The following is a 20352-nucleotide window of genomic DNA, read 5'->3' as shown; positions in this document are numbered from 1 at the left end:
TTTTGTTATTTATATAGTTTAAGCGAGCGAACTTCGATCAACTATACATGTATGTGTATAGTTGATCGAAGTGAAGAAGCCATAGAAGGCGAAGCAAAAACAATAAAATAACTACAAAACATATAAATACTTAATAAAACCTATATTTTAGTTTAAATCGTATAAATAATCCATAAGTCTAACATAAATATTTTAATATAAATAGGATGTGAGAACTCAAAGCTACAGGACCGTCGAGTACCAAATCTCATTATTATCTTTTACCTTTTAGTCTACCGTGAAATTAATTTCGCGGTGTCCTAATTTGAATTCTGATTGAGTGACTATATTTAAATATGTATTAGTATGTTTTTTGTGGGATTTCAGTAAAATAATGTAAAACAAGTTGGTGTTGAGGCCATTCGTGGCACAGTAACAAAATGTATCCGTAAACGCGACTGGTTGTGGGTTGGATGGGGGGCCTCGAGGAAATTAAATATATATTTAATTTTTTTCTGGTGTCAAAGCAAAAACAAAGCGCGACGTCGAGTTTCGCCACATTTACCTAAAATGATATAATACATTTACCAATAAAAAGATATAGGCGTTTATATAACAAAAATGCGTATTTCAACATTATAAAGGAAATTAAAATTAATAGGGTACTTCCGGTTGACCTAGAATCATGAAATTTGACACCTAGCATTTACAGCTAGTACTAATTCAGGAAAAAAAATCTGAAATACTTTCCAGATTTTTTTGTAGTTAAGTGTAAGTTCCTATAAAATAATAGCCTTAAAATTGCAAAATTTGGTAGTAAGCTAGTTCAAGTAAGGTATCAGATAAAAAGGTACTGGCTAAGCTAAGTTTCAATTTTAGAAAAAGCTCCAATACTTTGTACGGAACCCTCAGTGAGCGAGCCCGACTCGCGCTTGTCCGGTTTTTTTATTTAAAACTATATATTATATGTCTAAAGTTTCTAGAGCTCATAAACAGAGCGTATATAATTCATAGTAATGACCTAGCATATGTGTGTGTAATTAGCATTTTTCTAGTTCTAGTACAAATGTGACAATTGGTTATTTTAATTTTAAATGGATATTATAAACAATAGAATATATACGAATGACATTAAAAAAAATGGTTATTCTGTAATGAATGGTTAATATTAAAAAATTGTCTCAATGTGCTCCGAAAATAATGAAAAATATCGCAATCAAAGAAAGATAACACAATCATATAAGTAAAATAATATAAGTCTTTAAAAATATATACCTACCTAATTCAAATATAATAAACGAAAGTACATTTAAAAAATATATATTTTACTTTTGCATTATGCGTTTTAAAATTTTAATAATACAAAATTATTTTCATCTATACATACCTAAAAGGACGAAATTCGAATAAATATGTAAAAAAAAACACCGCAATACACTACACTATGAAAAAAATTAAATATTTATTATATAAATTTAACACAGCCAGCTTATACTTTGGCAATAGCGATAGTATTATACGAGTAAGTTTTACAGTTTATGTATATAGACATCTGGTGCCGAGGTTAATCCCCGCGGTCTCGCGGATAAAAAAAAAACGTGAAAATTGTACATTAACCATTAGAATTGATTTGACGATGTCTGATAAGTTTCAAGTCGATTTGTAACTCGAAGTTATTTATTATCCAACTAGTGGGCCCGTGTAGGCTACGCCCGCTTGAAATATAAATATTAATAAAGAAATTGAAAACAGTCAATTCAGTAAAACAGTTGTATAAAATAACTGTTACGGCAATTAGCAAATTTGTCGAACTAAATACTTTAAATTGACATTGATTGGCTTTTTTATTTATGAACCGATTGCAATAAAATAACCCTATATGTTGAGTAGGTTGAGTAGGAAGGCAGACCCTGGTAATAGCCGGGATTAATGCCAGGAAGTAGAAGAACCCTATATGTTTTCGGAAGCTTGCCAAAATGTAATAGTAAAAACCGCATCTAAATCGGTTAAGTCGATTCTGAGATTAGCGATACAGACGCACAGACAAATGGACAAACAGACAAAAAGTTTAAAAATCATTGTTTTGGGTTCTGTTAGGTTAGTAAAGGTTCCCAATAACATTTTTGTTAAATATCTTCCAAGTATAGAAACCGATCCTATTACAATTTTATTATAAGTATAGATGTTACATTTGTTTTACTAAAATGCTACTAAAACTCTACTGATTTAAATTACAGAAGTAACTCTGTCATTAATATAAGTAAAGCAGCTCTCTGCTTTACTCTATTTTCAGAAGTGAATCCGTATTTATAAATGGCTCTCAAGTCTGAGATCGATTTTAAGATGCCGTTTCTATTCACAATTTATATATCTGTGAATGAAAACGATATCTCAAGATCGATTTCGAACTTAAGAGAGAGATTTATAAAAAGGAATAATTTAGGTAACTACTTTACTCTATTTTTTGTTGTTTTCATGTTATATAATTCAACTATTGAGAAAGGTTGTATCCATTGCTATAATTTGGCTATGATTCATTTGTCCGCGCTGTCGAAGCCTAAAGCCCAAGCCAGGTAAAAGCTTAGTGCTATAAACTAAGTTTAAGTTAAAAAAAGATTTAGTACTTAATTATAGTGAATTAAAATAAAAATAGTTCATACTGTATCTATTCTACTAATAGGTGTACTTTAAATAAATATATACAAGTACACATATAAATATATAAGTAGGTATTTATACTATGTTATAAAGTGAAAGAGCGTGTTTGGTTGAACGCGTTAATCTCAGGCACTGATGGTTCAATTTCAAAAAATATTTTTGTATTGAATAACCCAATTATTAAGGAAGGCGGTAGAGTGAGAGTTACCGGGCTCTTAGAATGAGTAATGAGTGAAACAAGTCTTACCAATTCCATTGGACCGCGGGATAGAGCGTGAAGCATTTTTTTTTACTTTTTAGGGATAAGACCAATTTTGTAAACATTTATATAAAAGGGTTTTCACCTCAATTGTACTAAAAAAACATCTTGCATAATTCATACAAAAACCTTCCGTTGTACTTGGACCTTTATTTGCATACATTTTATCGTAATCGTAATTTGTTATAAACATATATTTAAATTGTCATTACTGTAGTAATTGTTGTATACGTTTAACTCCATTGAAATACAATAGTATTTAAGTTTAAGTGGTTAATGGGACAAAAATAACATTTACTAGAAATAAATATTTTATATTTTATTTATACAAAATTCGAAATTAAAATTATTTATTTTAACCTATTTACTTGATAGGATCTCTAGAATATATTCTTTATTTTCTAGAGGATAAAGAAACAGGCAGACTTGTTTTGTAATAAAAATAGCATCAGCAAAAAAAAATATAACAAATTAGTAATAAATAAATAATACTGTTTTTTTTAATTTATTTATATTTTAAATGCATAAGGGCAAAACTACCATCTGTCTATATGTCTATTATATTGTATGTAACTGAAAAAGATCATCCAATTTAAGAATTTTAATTAACTTTCGAGAAGGTTCTATGTGGGCGTCAAAACCTGTTTGTTTCTGACCAAACTCGCGCATTTCTTTATGTTGGCATCCCGTTGAATTCTGGATTCGAGTTTTAAGAGCAAACAAATCAAAGTCATTAAATGTCGATTTAAGGCAAACTCGAAGGATTTCAAATTGTATTATTTATTTATTATTTGTTCTATTTTTTTTGCTGACGCTATTTTTGCTGTGACGTTTACAGAGTGACATATGACAAGTGTTATTGTAAAACACACTTATTTCTATGTGTTTTTAAGTTCAGTATAAGAGTAGAATATCTCCACCTACATAGCAATGGACGTAGAGTTAAAAAAATTTGCACGAACTAAGAACTTACAATAGAAAGGAAAAAATCCGAAAAGTGAAGATTTATAGGAATTAATATAAAAATACAGTTTCTAGATTTATAAATATCTGCAACGGAACTAGACAGTTTAGGTTGTCTATACTAATGAAATTAAATATTAACTCAACTAACTCTATTATCGTTACTAAAAAGATTACACAAAATCAATAACAAGACTTATACAATTTAATTTAAGATTAACATTTTGAGTTTATTTTACGGTTAAGGAAATTGCAACGTGGACAGCATTACCGCCATGATGGAGGTCGTGTGACAGCTTCGTTTCTGACTTTATGGCCATCTTGGAATTGTTCTCTACAATACCTTTTGTGGTTGTTCTCGTTGCTTTCCGGATTAATCTTGTAATATCGTCATCCTCGCCATCCCTTCTTCTTCTTCGTCTTTCTTCGTCTCGTGGGACTGGCGCAGTTCTAAATTTTTCTATTTGATGGGAGTGTACTACTTTTTTAGAAGGGTATATACCAGAGTATATCTCTTTAAAGTTGTAGGTGACAAACTTATATATGTAGTTAATTTCATAACGATCAACGTATAGGGTATTTCCCGTAGACCTACAGTTACGAAATTTGGCAAGAAGAACTTGCTGTACAAATAAAGGAAAAAATAATATATATATTTATATTACACATAAAAATTATTACAAACGTATCATTGAAGTTCATTTCATACAAAAAATGAATTAAACTTTCCGTTCACCTACAATCCTAAAATTGTTACGGAACCCTCTTTGAACAAATCTTACTCGCACTTGACTGGGTTTTTTGATAAATATGTAACGTAACTTTACTCATAATATAAAGATATATCACATATCGACTATGACAAATGGTTATTTTATCTAATCAGAGGGAAGAGGGCCCTTTATCTAATATTTTACGTTAACTTGAAGTAATACGTAGCAAATGTTTCACAAATATAAATAATACAAGGAAAATATTTGTATTTCTTAATATATGTACTTGAATATAAATAAAATTATGTGGGCTTTTAATTTATTATCTATACTAATATAATAAAGCGGAAGAGTTTGTTTGTTTGTTTGAACGCTAAGATTTCTGGATCTACTGGTCTGATTTACTATGTTTTTGTTTTGTATGAAAGCTGCATTCTTCAGAAGTGCTATAGGCTATATAACTTTACATTACACATATATACTAATAAATTAAAATACTTATTTCTAATTTGACATGCAATTTATTCTGCCATGTTAATAACAACCGTCGCGTCGCCACGCGACGGTTACCGCGTCATTTTGATATTCATCCTTATGAAAATAAATATAAGAGTCACTTTTAGCATTTTATCTAGATTGAAATTATAGTTTATTGTATAACATTCTAATAAATAATTAAGGAGATGTCACTGATTTGAAATGAACTAGCTTTCGGGCGGCATAGTATGAGTATGACCGACGCGAAAATATTCTTATAGTTCAAGCAGAATTGTTGAATGCGATTTTATGCAGTTAAAAACGAATTTGACGTCGATGTGGCGCAGTGCACAATGGTGTGACTATAACGCGACGGTTATGGGTTCGATCTTCACTTCGGTAATGAATTATTATTTATTAATATTTTCACTTCCTAGCACTGGCTCAAGCCAAAAGCGCGGCGTTGGGTTCCGCGATTGAACTGAACGCAATGTCTTGAAAAATTAGGTGTAAAAATTCCCACACGAGAGAATGAATTATTATTTATTAATATTTTTAATAGTATTTCTGTAACGAACTGTCCACCCTTCTATATGAGGGATACAGCGTGAAGCTTATAAAAAAGGAATTTGAAAGATTGTAGTAATAATTTATTGTTATATATTTTTATTTAGTCTGTTGCTTATTGGTAATGTAAAAGTAATATTTTATTTAGAATTTTAAATGAACTACTGAATATTTATAATAGGTATGTGTTAATTCTAAGTGTGTTTTTAATATACTAGTATATTTAAAGAAAACAAATGTTCGGTAATAAACGTATTCCTTTTTTCATTCCAATTCTGTTACAAATAAACGTCTGAACATGAGATAAAATAAAATAAACTTTTATGTTATTGGTAGGCAAATACAGGATATTTTATTTAAAAAAATCCCGCACACAACAGGGAACTGAAAAATCTGTCGAATTCTGGAGGAAATATAGAAATATAAACGTAAATAGACATTTTTCACTTCCTCGAGTGGGGATCGAACCCACAACCGTCGCGTTACAGTCATACCCTTGTGCCGCTGCGCCACTGCGGTCTCTTATATTTAATTGATGACTGTTAATATTTCTTAATAGTATAATGGGTTTTTTAGGCCTCCGAACTGTGGAACGGTCTACCCGCGGCAGTGTTTCCAGGTTGGTACGATATGGGTACCTTTAAAAAGCGCGTCTATCTCCACCTCAAAGGCCGGCAACGCACCTGTAACTCCTCTGGTGCTGCACGGGGTCGTGGGCGGCGGTGATCACCTACAGGTGACCCTAACGCTCGTTTGCCTTGTCCTTTTACCATAAAAAAAAAAAAAAAACTTATTAGTATTGTTTTAAAAGTGTTAAGTTTTTGTACAAATTTAGAATACAAACGAATAGCATTTTAGTATTAAATAATATTTTTAGTTTTAACATATCCCTTTTATTTATTTTAGATTTATATTATTAAGATTTCGCTTGTTCGTATTTACATAGGTATATATATGGAATGTCAAGGACTTTTTCATATCATGTCCCATAAACTGTTTAACATTTATATTCAGTGAAGAAATCAGTTTAGTTATGGATTAACACTCATTAATTATTTTAAAAACAAAATCTGCTTCACCCTGTACCCAGGCATGGTACGCAGGGGGAACCTAGTGTTAAGTCATTCAAATTCAAATTCAAATTCAAAATATTCTTTATTCAAATAAACTTATAATAAGCACTTTTGAATCGTCGAATGAACATATGAACAAAAAGCTACCACCGGTTCGGAAGGCAGTTCCGCTGAGAAGAGCCGGCAAGAAACTCAACAGTTGCTCTTTTCAAAATCAATGGTACAACCACAATCTATTAAATTAGTTGGCAGCTATCCTGCATTACATTCAATAGACATTAATTCCATACATGTTTGTCCTCTAAGTATTCTTGAACAGTGTAATAAGCTTTACTTGTCAGAATTTTTTTTACTGATATTTTAAATTTTGGAAGTTATTCATTCCCTCGAATGGTGATCGAACCCACAAAAGTCGCATTACAATCACAACCTTTTCTCAAAACTTATTAATTATAAGTTCAATAGCAATTACGCAAAAACAGCACTTTGCCTCAAATAAAACTAATGATTTATTGTTGCTAATATATTACCATCACGATTTACTAAATTAATTTATTTAAAATGTTTTTTTAAGAACACAAAAAATATATTATAAAGATTTTAAATGAAACCATATTTCTTTAAATATTTATTTATTGTATAATAAATTAATATTAATGTACTTATATACATATTTACAACATTTATATTAGCCTCGTCATATTTATTGCGAGGAAAATCTTTTTCATGCTTTTGTAAGTCCTTGGCCTTCTGAAAAATGATCCCATTTGGAAATAATATTCATTAGTGCAGTGCCGGGACACTCCGTAGCCATGACCTGACTGTGTCCCTTTAATTTATAATCAGAACTAAGGACGCCTTTACGTACACCATCGGCGATGAGGGCTTTAGTCGCATACAGCATTTTGTGTGGTGGTTCTTCAACTGTAATTAACAAAAATATATTTAATTTGAGTTTCGTTACCCCTTTTTTTAGGTTCCCGCTGTATCACGCATATGTATCCCGTTTCTTCTGAGTACCCTGCGTTAGGCAGAAGAAACCTGGGAACCTAACGTTAAAACAATTCGTTAAAATACTTCCGTTCTATACATTCCGCCGTTTTTTAGAAGCATTGCGTGTTAAGTGGTCGAACTCAACGCCACCAGAACGAAGAAATAAAAATATTTAACGTTTCTTTTCCTCGAGTGGGAATCGAACCCACAACCTGTAGCGTTTGCTGACACAGGTGTGCCCTAGCACCACGACCGGTGTCAAAGTTGCACATAACTAATAAAACCATTTAATATATTATATACGAATGCATTTAAGAGGTTTTATAATTATAATTAAATGTTATATTTTATAAGGCATGTATTACTTAATATTGTTTTAAATAAATGTCTAATAAATATCAAAAATATCACTGTACGTAAATCACTATTAATAAATTATTTCATAATATAAGTAAATATAATATGAATATTTAAATATCTATATAAATATAACCTCTCCAATCTCCAATGAGGCATATTCCTATGCTGACTCTATTCGCGGGCCCGGCGTGTATGCCTAACGTGCGCCAGCCTCTTCCTTCGTAAACTCCGCCCTCGCTTCCCACGCAGAAACTATAAGAAACGTGTTATGTTATTTATTTATAATTAATAGTAGTTATTATAAAAAAATAATATCTAAAAATAAAATATAATTCTTTGGCTATAATATAAAAAGAAGTATAAGTAAGCCGCGTTTGATTACGAATATATAAGATAAATATTGCAGTATATAATACGGGCAATTTAATTTTTAATACCTATATTTAATAAGCCCCTAAAAATACATTATATTAATTAAAAATCGTCTCCTAAAATAACAATAATTAAAAATCTTAAACTAATTGTATATTTATGTTTGAATTACACGATTAAATTAAATATTTAATTATATGCATACGTAATTAGGTACAGTTTATGTACAATTTATAAATTAATACTGTTTCTATTATAACTTGTAATATTTAATAATATTATAAATTTGTAATAATATTTTCACATAAAGACTTTATTTATCGACGTTATCTTTATTTAAACAAAGAAAATGTACCTAATGCACCTTATGTACCTACCGATAACGTTAGAAATATCTTTAAACAATTACTTTTAAAATTTCATTAATAAATTACCAAAATTTCAATGAAAAAATGTGGACCCCAATTATATTTCAGCTTCTCACTACGCAAAATGAATCAGTATCCCACACACACAATACAAAACATATATCCTCTTTAATTTCTTCGACTGGGAATCGAACCCACAACCTCTCGTGCCCAGTAATACTCTAGGCTCACCGCCTGTGCGCTAAAAATGGCTTTTATTTTTAGTTTTATAATTTTTTTCAATAATTTATATATACAGGGTGGAATTGTCAGCACTACTTTAAATGAAACCACAGTTTTAACTACTCTATAAAAGCCTAATATAATTCGGAAAAAAATAATTCCTAAAAATGAAAAAGTTATTTTTTCAAACAAAATAAATAATAAAATTATCGTTTTAAAATAAAACGCCATTTGTAAAGTATAACATAGGCACGCACACACTTACCTGTCAAAGCGGCAACGTCGTACACTTATGTGTGCGTCACACGAAATACAGGTATGGATAAAAATCGTGAAATGAAAAAAAAATCCTACGTCCAAACTGTTGAGGTACCTTGATTAATTTCTTAGGTGTGGGTTTAAAATATATGCAGTTTCAATAAAAGAAGCGCTGCCTCTTCCAACCTGTATAAAATTGAAAGGTCACTCACTCATCACGAATTCTCAGAAACTTCATGTGCTAGGAATCTGAAATTTTGCATAGGAGTTACTTATAGGACGTAGGTGCTCGCTAAGACGGGAATTTGTAATATTCGACTTCTAAGGGGCTGTTTTTGGGGTTGAAAGTTCGTTACTACAAATGCTAGGAGTCTCAAATTTTGCATGGACGTCACTTATAGGACGAAATTAATAATAACGTAGTTCAACGCAGGCGAAGCCGCGGGCGGGCCGCTAGTATATTATAAAACTCACTGATATCCTATATCACCCCAGTCCAAACTGATATGATAGTCTTGCATCGATTTCATAGTAGTTTTACATTGTGCAGTTGTATTGCATGCACCTGGTATGTAGGTGTGGTGGATTATAACATATGGCACTGGTGTCTTAATGGGTTCGACATCCGTTGGTGGGGCAGCACCCCAGTCCTCTCTTGTGTATAATGTATAGGATTTGTGTTTTTCTGAAAAAGACTTATTTTTAGCTCTATGTATACCATATACCATAAGTAATACATACAAGCAATAATAATGAAAATATTAGTTTTTATAGCTTCATGCTGTATCCCACAAGTAGGTACATAGCAGGGTAGGTAGAGGGTAACGACACAGACACTCCGTTCCCATTAAAACATTTGTGTTCCTGAGTTTCCGCCGAATTCTGAAGGTATTGCGCGTTGAGTGGCAAAACTCAACGGAGTGCTTTGTCTTTGTCGTTACCAGAGCGAAGAAAATGAAAATATTTAATTTCCTTAAGTGGGAATCGAATCCTCTACCTGTCGCGTTTACAGGCGCAAGCTTGTGGCAATTCTGGTCATCAACAGGAAAATAAAGTATCTATTAAAATATAATTAAAATATATTATTTATTATGTTTACAAAGTTTACGACATTGAGTTCCGCCACTCAATACGCAATACTGACAGAACTTGGAAAGTTGGGAACAAAAATGTCTTAATGAGGAAGGAGTGTCTTAACACTTGCTCTCCAAGTTCCCTCTGCCTACCCTCCTATGTTCACAGCGTGAACTTAAAAAAAGATATTAAAATTGTAAAAAAAAATACAAAAACCAATAAAAAACTTACCATTCACAGGGTGGCCGCGTACTATTAAAAAAATATTTAAAACAAATATCGCTTTACACGTGTACATACTTGAAGCGTACATTATGAACAAAAGTATTTTACATAAATAATATGAAACGCTTATTTATTCCTCATTCAACCGACTGCGTTCAGAATTACTTATCCAACCTTTATATGTTCATATCGTTTGTACGGTACTTTCCCATGAAACAAATACATACATACATATACAAATATATATATATATATATATATATATAGAAAAACACGTGTTTATATTAATTATTAATTATTTTTTGTAATAAACTAAGTGAATTATGTAGTTTTTATATAGTATTTATAGTCTAATTAACTATATTAGAAATCTATAAATTTTAAAGGTTTGTAAATTTTAGGTTTTTAGGTTAAGTTTTTTAGGATTTTTTTTGGGAACTGGGAACATCGCATTTAAAGAGACCTCACAAGGCCCCTTTAACTACTTGGCCATTGTGCGCGCCCACTTAGCCCCACGCCATTGTACGTTTGCGTAGCATTTAATTTTTTTAAATGTTAATTGATAACGGTGGTTTATATTTTTTTTAAACTGGGTAATTAAATTAAAATTGTGGAGTCTATTGCTAAATTACCGGAAAACTTAAAGGATGTCATGCCTTATTTTCGCGACTGAGTTACTCGGAAAATTGCAATTTTTAAAGGTTAATATAACAATAACCGTTTGAGTTGGAAATTAAAATTGTTCAAATTTAATATACTTTATGTAGATTTTTCATGCATGTAGAATAAATAGTGTACGAGTTGTGAAGGCCTTAAAAGTAGCTTGAAATTGCAATTGTTTATGTAAAATACATATTCTTCATTTTTTTTTTCGAACATGAGGTTAAAGCTGTTAGCCCTATTGGCTTTTACAGCGACACCTGTTGCGTAGGGAAGAGGGTACTCTGTCCCTGAAGAAATGCAAGCACTAAGCTGCCTGTGAGGAAGTCGACGACTGTAAGGGCGCCCCCTACGGGACTCGAACCTCGGCTTGCGGCCGTCGAGCAGATTGTTTATTGGGACATTCTTGATATCTCTAGATTTCTATAGTAACAAATTAGTAGCTATAAATGCATTTTTTATATAAATCCTAGCTATTAATAGATATTTCTTTGACTTTTGTGTATGAACGGTATATTTGTTATCGAAATACATACTCTCCTTCAGTTGGCCACAACTTTGAAAGGCGTTTACTAGATTTTATCAATGAAATAACAACAGTAATTGTGATTAATTATTTTTATCAATTAATCGAATAAATAGGGTATTTTTTTATGCTTACATTTGTAAGTAAGGATTATAAGCTAGCTCGGGGAAGAACCTTACAAAATACATATACGAGTATATGTTAGTAGGTACTATAATACGATATTAGCTTTCCTTAACACTATTCCTACCAGGACCGGTCAAATGACCGTTTTTAAATTTTCAATTGGAATTTCCTACATTCAACGTATGTGAATCGCCTTTAAACTTTACCACTTTTCCTCATATATATGTATGATATATTTTTCAATATTCACTTTTTTTTTTATTGTTTATTTTCCGAGAAAAATTTGTAGTCTGTCTTACCTACCACGACCGGTCATTTGACCGGTAGTACGATTTATACATTTTTTAAATAGTTTCTCTCTATAAGCGCCATTTTCAAAATAGTGAACAAGACTAACAATACGTCGCAGTAAGTTTTACATTTTATCTTTTATTCTTTTTTTATCTATTTTGATTAAAATTTTGATATTTAAGTTTTTATTTTTTGTAGAATATTTGTCCCAAAAATGTCAAGACAATTGAAGAGTGCGCATGTATTATTAGAGAGAATAAATGATATCGATGCAGAATATTCTGAAGATGATCAGGAAACTCTGGATATGGAAAATGACAATACGGAAAATTATGATCCACTTGAAACAGTTTCGAACACCAGTGAGAACGAAGAGAATATTTCGAACGTACGTAGACGACGAAAGAGAAGGAGATTTTTAGTTAGTTCCGATAGTGAGAATGAGGAAGAAGTAAGCGAAATTGCGATAGACGGAACTGTTTGGCAGGAAGTAAAAATAGGGTCTAATCCTGGAAGAGCATCTATCTGGTCATAATATTTTTACGGAAAAATCAGGCCCGACTGGGTACAGTAAACGTAATATTATGGAAGGCGAAGTTAGGACGGCATTTTCTGTGATAATTGATAAGAATATAATCGAACTTATAAGAAAGTGCACAGAGGCAGAGGCATTTAGAGTGTTGGGATATAAATGGGAACTGTCTACTGCAAAGTTATATGCATTTTTTGCAATTCTGTATGCACGCGGCGCATATGAGGCTAAGAATATAGATGCGGAAGAAATATAACTACGGACAACTTTTTTACAAGCCTACCTTTAGCAACAAAACTTTTAACAAAAAAAACTACGATTGTTGGGACAATTAGAGCAAATAGAAAAGAGCTACCAAGACTGGCAAAACTGAAAAATGACGACATGGCACTTTTTTCAACCCAACTCTATCGCTCAAATAATTGTATGTTGACAGTTTACAAAGCCAAACCAAAAAAGAAAGTTCTAATTCTTAGTTCAATTCACAACTCCGTACAAAATGAAAAAAATGACACCCGAACACCAGAGACAATTCAATTATATAATAGCACCAAGTTTGGCGTAGATGTGACCGACCAAATGGCCAGAAATTATTCGGTAAAATCTAAATCTCGGAGATGGCCTTTGCAAGTATTTTTTAATATCTTGGGTTTAGCCGGGATAAATTCATGGGTGTTATATAAAGAAACTACGGGAGGAGAAATTACAAGACAGTAATTTCTATTTCAATTGGCAGAAGAACTTGCCATCGAATCAAACAAGAACTCGGCAAAAAAAATCAATCAATACCCATCGCAAGTACAAGTACAGGTTCTCGTGAACGGAAAACATGTCAGATAAGGTATTGTAAAGATAATAAGACGAACAAAATCTGTCTAAAATGTAAAAAGTACGTATGCGGAAAATGTACAGTTGAGAAGCCCATTTGTAAAAAATGCGACGAAAAAGAATAAAATGTAAATTATGTACTCTTGAATAAAAGAAAATATATTTTTATACTGGTAAGCTGGCTATTGGTTGCATTCAATATTGAAAAATATATGATGTGCAAGACCGGTCATTTGACCAGCCGCGGTAGGAATAGGTATACGTGAAGTGTCGGTAGGAATAGTGTTAAAGCTTTTCGCGTCAATTGGTAGGCGTAATATTAATATTTATTTCTCCTTGTGTTTTCTTTACTTTAGGATTATTATGTATTCTATGTAGGGGAATGTAATAAGTATAAAAAATGAGTAAATTTTATTTTTATTAACATCCTTTTATTTAGCAATTTTTCTATTGCATTCTATTTTTTCTCTATAAATAAAAAAGATACAGAATTATCCATACACGCATTCTGTGTTTGTTTTCTATGAATTTTATTTATTATTCGTACAAGTAAGATGAATATAATGAGTCTATTTTGATGTTTTTTTTTGTATGGATCATAAGGTTAATGCTTAGCCCTATTGGTTTTTACAGCGACACTGGGGGAGAAGGGGGGATGGGTGCAAGAGAGGCAAGAGTCTCCGTAAAGAGAGCCAAGGGTGCCTGTGAGGAAGTCGACGACTGTAAGGGCGCCCCCTGCGGGGAAACTATTTCATCTAAACTAACAATTTAACCTTAAAATAATAGTGATTTGACGTCAATTATTTTGTGAGTCATTGTTATCTTTTTATCAGGCACATGTTGATATTATTATACTTTTGTAGTAAACAAGTTGACGTAATATTAAATTTGCCTATTCTGATGACATTGTTTTCAATTCGGGGGAGAATCCGGGGGGGAATGCCTGAATAATAAATATTTAATTGTCCCAGTTTGTTTTGAAAGTGTTATGTGGATTCTAATCCAATTATAAAATGTATATTGTTTAATGTAGATTATTTATGTAAAGAAAAATCAGCTTCACGCTGTATCCCGCACAGAGCAGGATAGGTAGAGGGAATATAATGTTAAGATACTCCGTTCCCCACTTTCTGGATTCTGGAGGCATTGCGTGTTGACTAGCGGAACTCAACGCCGCGCTTTGCCTCGACACCAGAGCGGAGAAATGGAAATATTAATTTAATGGTATTTACTTTATTACTTATGTTTTCTTTTAAATAAAATTATAATATGAATAAGACTAGACAATTTCGATAACAATCAATATACCTTATCTACATAAGCTCGATCGTTTAAAAGGTTATCATAAGAAAGAAATGCCATTAAATGCGCATTATATGTAGATGTTATGAAACAAGTAACAAATGGGCCATTTTGCACAATGCCCAGGAATTATTATTAACTAGAGGCCCGTGCGGCTATGCCCGCTTGAAATATACAAATGTTTATTTTAGTGTATTTAAAACAAAACCGACCAAGCGCAAGTCCGACTCGCTCATGGAGGGTTCTGTGTCAATTTAAGGAACGTTTGTCGAACTAAATATTTGACATAACTTTTTTTATGAACCGGTTGTAATAAAATAAACTCTAGATGTTTTCGGAAGATTGCCAGAATTCAATAGTGAAAACTGCATCTAAATCGGTTAAGCCAATTCTGAGATAAGCGATAACAAACGCACAGACAAACAGATAAAAATTTTAAAAATCATTGTTTTGGGTTCTATTACGTTTATAAAGGTTCCCAATAACATTTTTTTTAAATATCTTCCAAGTACAGACATCTACCCTCTTACGATTCTCGAGACAATACTCGACACAATACGACTCCGACGAGACAATACTCGTCACCTTTATGTCAGATAAATAAGGATTTCAATTAAAACATACTATAGAATAATAATTTAATTTATTTACAATATTTTAATTTATTTACAATTATGTCAGAAATAATCAAAACTAAAACATTTTTTTATTAAGAAGTAGTTTTTGAAATTTAAGTGTAGACATGTTAAACGTAAATTTGATAGTAATTATAATTTTCTCATTGTATATGAATATACTTAAATTGGCCAGATATAATTTGTATTAATTATATGCTAACTTCTTATTTAAGCAATCGCCATATAAATTTGTTAAAAAAAAATCGATATATAGTTCCAGAATTTATATTAAAAATGTGTCGTCACTTCTTTGTAATAACTTTGTTTACAATTCGTTTGTAAATCTGTCCCATGTAGAAATTTCATTGAACAATGCGGTTCCGGGACACTCGGTAGCGGTTACTTGACGATGCCCGACCAGTTTGTACTCTGGACTGACGTAACCCAGCTTCACTCCTCTCGCAATCAACTTTTTGGTGGTCTCCAATTGAACAGCTGGTGGTACAGCCGCTGTAACATAAATATTAGCTTGCAGGACGTACGAATTCTTCGCTCCACAAGGCAAAACGCGGTGTTGAATTCCGCCATTCAACATCCAATACCTCCAGAATTCGGCGGAAAATGGGGAACGGAGCTGTTGTTAAGAATGTAATTTTAAATTTTAATTTCAAGCATTTCATAAAAGAAACGAATTCATTGATTCATTTGTAAGAAATAGATATTAACAGTTTCCGAAAAGTATGGCGTAATATACGGCTATTAACAGCGGTTATTCAACTCATTATGGGTTTTTTCCCTTTACATTATTCTTCGAATGCTTGGACTTTGAACCACTCGGAGGTCTAATGGGAAAATAATTATATAGCGTTAAGTATTTAAGTCATTCATTTGATATGTTTTTAAACTAAGACTTTTTTCTGCTCCAAGAAACTGTAGTTGTGAATATTCTAAATGAACATTAAAAAATACACTAGAGCTCTAATGAATATAAATAAAATATCTGCATAAGTTAATTTTATAAAAATATTTGCCGTTGAAAATGTGTCTCGTGGACTACTACCTCAGTGTACACAATTGTAAAACGTAACCCACGAGGGTAAATTTGACATTAACCATTCATTATTGAAGATTCTTTTTCCCAAAAACTCTACTTGTTCTTGGGAAAAAGAGTCTCGACCAAGTCAATCTGAGAGTATGACTGTAACCCGACGGTTGTCACGTCGCGCGTCGTGTCGCTCTGGTTACAGGGTAAAACGCGGAGTTTAGATCCGCCATTCAACATATAATTGTTAAATACTTACAAACCCAATCGCCGATGAGCACGATGCCTATACTGTTTGAATTAACTCCGTAAGCATGAGCACCGATGTATTTCCACCCTCGCCCCTCGTAGGCGTCACCGTCGCTGCCTACTGCAAAACTGAAATACAAATTAAATTAAATTAAAATTATAATTTTATCTAATGTGCCCAATATTATAAAAAGTGACTAATTTTCCAGCTTCGAAGAACAGAACCTAGTGTAAAGATACTCCGTTCATCACTTTTCGCCGAATTTTTCAGGCATGGCGTGTTGAGTGGCGGACCTCAAAGTCACGCTTTTGTCTTGATACACAACACATTCCTCCGAGTGGGAATCGAACACAGATTTTGAAACATTATATTTAAAAATAATTGGTTTTATGAGCTTTCATGCTTATTTAATTATAGTAAATTGATTATAAATAATTATATTGTTTTTATTGAAACTATCACCAATATATCAGTAATATATAGCTTACAAAATTCCTAAAATCTTTTCCGAATATTACTTTTTAGTTAATTAATTATATACAGGGTGGAAGAGGCAGCGCTTCTTTTATTGAAACAGCATATAGGGTAATATATTTCAAACCCACACCTAAGAAATTAATCAAGGTACCTCAACAGTTTGCACGCAGGATTTTTTTTTCATTTCACGATTTTTATCCATACCTGTATTTCGTGTGACGCACACATACGTGTGCGACGTTTCCGATTTGACAGGTAAGTGTGTGCGTGCCTATGTTATACTTTACAAATGGCGTTTTATTTTAAAACGATAATTTTATTATTTATTTTGTTTGAAAAAATAACTTTTTCATTTTTGGGAATTATTTTTTTTCCGAATTATATTAGGCTTCTATAGAGTAGTAAAAACTGTGGTTTCATTTAAAGTGGTGCTGACAATTCCACCCTGTATAATTAAATAAATATTGCGTGAGTAAGTTCGTGTATTAATTTATCTAACCTTCATCAATTTTTATCTTTTATCAAATTATATCGATTAAATTGATATCTTAGCTCATATTGTAAAATCTATCGGACATCGCACTGCCGATGCTAATCATTTTGTTTTCAAAATATTAAAACAAACCGAGGGGGTACCGCAGGAGCACAAGTGTGGGACTGTAACGTGGTAGTGGGTTCAATCCCCACCTGGAGGAATGAGTTATACTTAATTCATTTATATTTTCGCACTGGTTCCAATGCACCGCCACTCAACACGGAATGCCTCGAAAATTTTGGCGGAAATTGACGAACGGAGTGCCTTAACACTAGGTTCCCTCTGCCTACCCTGCTCTGTCCGGGATATAGCGTGAAGCGTGATTTTATTTGATATTATTGTAAAACTTTGCTTAATATACAATCAATGTTTGATAGCAGAGTAAATGTTCTCCGAAATCTTATAGATGACGATCGTTTATCAATTATTCATATCAGTAAATATAAATTACTTTTTAATAATCTTACAGATATTCATCTTTATTGAAAACATTATTTCCTTGCTGTGAAAATGTTGATTTTAGGGCAGTTGTTTTTATATTTATATATGAAAATGTATAGGGTAAACAATGTTAAACATATTTATTCTATATGAAGAATTTCTTTGAATTTAGTTAGTTTAATTCTTTATGTTGAACTATTAATCGCTTTTTTACTTATCAATTATAGATTTTCCAGAATTTTAACTTTTAGTAGAACTGTTGTTTTGAGGATAGATGCCTTCCTATTTATCCCATTATAAAAATAATAACAACTTTATAACGTAGAGGTCGTGGCGCAGCGGCACGTAACGCGAATACAATATTTATTTACGTTTATATTTCCATTTCTTCGCTCTGGTAATGGCCTCATTACCAACTTTGCCTAAAGCGCCTCCAGAATTCGTCGGAAAGTGGGGAACGGAGTGTCTTTTCACTAGGTTCCCTCTGCCTACCCTGCTGTATATTACAGTAAGATTTCATCTTAATGCGTTTAGTAGTTTCCGCATAAAATTGGAACAAACATCCACTCTTACAAAACTTTCACATTTATAATATTCATAGAATTAAAGTAATATAAATAAATTATTTACTTGTAGCCTATATCAGACCACCCATTGCTATTCTGGTGGGTGTTTTGCATAGACCGCATCGCCATAATGCACTCCACCTTGTTTTGACAAGCTGCTGGTCTGTACGTGTGATGGATGACCACGTATGGCACTGGTGTTCTCAATTCTGAGTGTCCTTTTGGTGGTGACGCCCCCCATTCTTCTCGTGAGACTAGTTTGAAGTCGTTGTCTGTGAATTTGTATTCAAATATTATATTTTTGCTATACAGCTTTACGCTGTGTTCCGCACATAGCAGAGTAGGCAGAGAAAAATGAAATATTTAACATCTTCGATTGGGGATTGAATCCACGATCAGTCATATTTAAAGAAACACACATATTTTTAAAAGAATAAATTAAAAATAATATTGCTACTAAAATGAAAAAGTTCTAAAGTTACGCTTTTAAAGTTTAAACTCGTTAAATATAGATACATACTCGTATATAATAATGATGGATTGGGCGCATAGCTAAAATGACAACTTTACAATTCATCTTCTCAAAAAAAAACACTATTTTCTTACATATATTAACAGTGTAATAAAAAAGCTTATTATTGCTAATTTTATTTCTTAACTATAATATCTAAAATTTAATTATATTCTTAGAAATAAAACAAAGAACTTACCGCTGTTGCCAACAATCCGTGGTGGCGGAAGACTTAGAACGCTGACCACAACACTCAATAGCAGAAATAGTATAGTTTTTCCCATTTCTTAAAATAAAAAGAAAAAATCTTCAAATAAATATATTATGAACTACATATATAATTAAATTTTGTTAGTCAAAATGTCTAACGCGACTCTGTTTTAATCATACAAAATTTTCCACTGAACTGGTTTTGCTATTGACCTTACAAATAGTCACCTAAACTAGTTGAATAGAAAAAAAACTTATGAAAATGGCGGCATTTCATTTTTTATAAAAGATAATAGTGAGATTAGAAAAAATAACTATAATTTAATACTTAAGGCCCACACAAAAAGGATTTTACGTTATACTTCTAAAAATCAGCTTCACGCTCTATCCCGCACACAATAGGATAGACAGAGGGATCTAAGTGCTAAGACACCCCGCTTCCTTTGGAGGTATTGCGTGTTGACTGGCGGACTTCAACGCCGCAATTTGCCTCAACATCAGAGCAAAGAAATTAAAATATTAATTTTCTTTACTTAAAAAAATAAGAAAATCTATTTAATTTTTCATTCATTTAATTCGAAATTATAATATAAATTAAATAAACTCACCCAATTAGAACAACGTTTTAATACTTATATGGAAGGTTAAAACTTATAATGTGCTAACTTTGGTAACTTTACAACTAATGGGCGTTGAACTGCTTGTTTTTATACATATATGCTAATAATATATATATGTAATATTAGATAAGTAATCGGGCCTTCACAAAGATTCGGGAAAGATATGTTAATATTCGTGATAATATAATCGTTGAGTTTTCGAGTGTATAATCGAGGGGAAATCACTTTTACCGATATCGAAATTGATATATGTTATC

The 20352-nt window shown here is 32.0% G+C and overlaps 2 protein-coding genes and 1 pseudogene across 3 annotated transcripts; 1 reads left to right on the top strand and 2 right to left on the bottom strand.

The window, feature by feature from the left end:
* Nucleotides 1-7304: 7304 nt before the first annotated feature.
* Nucleotides 7305-10726, bottom strand: LOC146540482 (peptidoglycan-recognition protein LB-like). Its single transcript, XM_085200332.1, has 4 exons — nt 10568-10726; nt 9737-9947; nt 8176-8294; nt 7305-7613 (listed from the first exon to the last, which is right to left on the bottom strand). Exons 1-4 carry the CDS (start codon nt 10647-10649, stop codon nt 7414-7416), a joined length of 612 nt encoding a protein of 203 aa, XP_085056458.1. The 5' UTR covers nt 10650-10726; the 3' UTR covers nt 7305-7413.
* A 1261-nt stretch (nt 10727-11987) lies between these two features.
* LOC146540481 (uncharacterized) lies at nt 11988-13651 on the top strand (annotated as a pseudogene). The gene has a single exon (XR_014879159.1). The product of XR_014879159.1 is annotated as an uncharacterized LOC146540481 (transcript).
* A 1801-nt stretch (nt 13652-15452) lies between these two features.
* On the bottom strand, nt 15453-20239 carry LOC146540480 (peptidoglycan-recognition protein LB-like). The gene is made up of 5 exons (XM_085202084.1): nt 20084-20239; nt 19465-19551; nt 18819-19026; nt 16745-16863; nt 15453-15953 (listed from the first exon to the last, which is right to left on the bottom strand). Exons 2-5 carry the CDS (start codon nt 19547-19549, stop codon nt 15769-15771), a joined length of 597 nt encoding a protein of 198 aa, XP_085058210.1. The 5' UTR covers nt 19550-19551; nt 20084-20239; the 3' UTR covers nt 15453-15768.
* Between the last annotated feature and the right edge of the window lie 113 nt (nt 20240-20352).

Source organism: Heliconius melpomene, chromosome 2, assembly GCF_056956725.1.
Source record: "Heliconius melpomene rosina isolate 202511_hmr_F chromosome 2, ASM5695672v1, whole genome shotgun sequence".
NCBI lineage: Eukaryota > Metazoa > Arthropoda > Insecta > Lepidoptera > Nymphalidae > Heliconius > Heliconius melpomene.
This window is presented reverse-complemented; position numbering and strand designations above follow the sequence as displayed.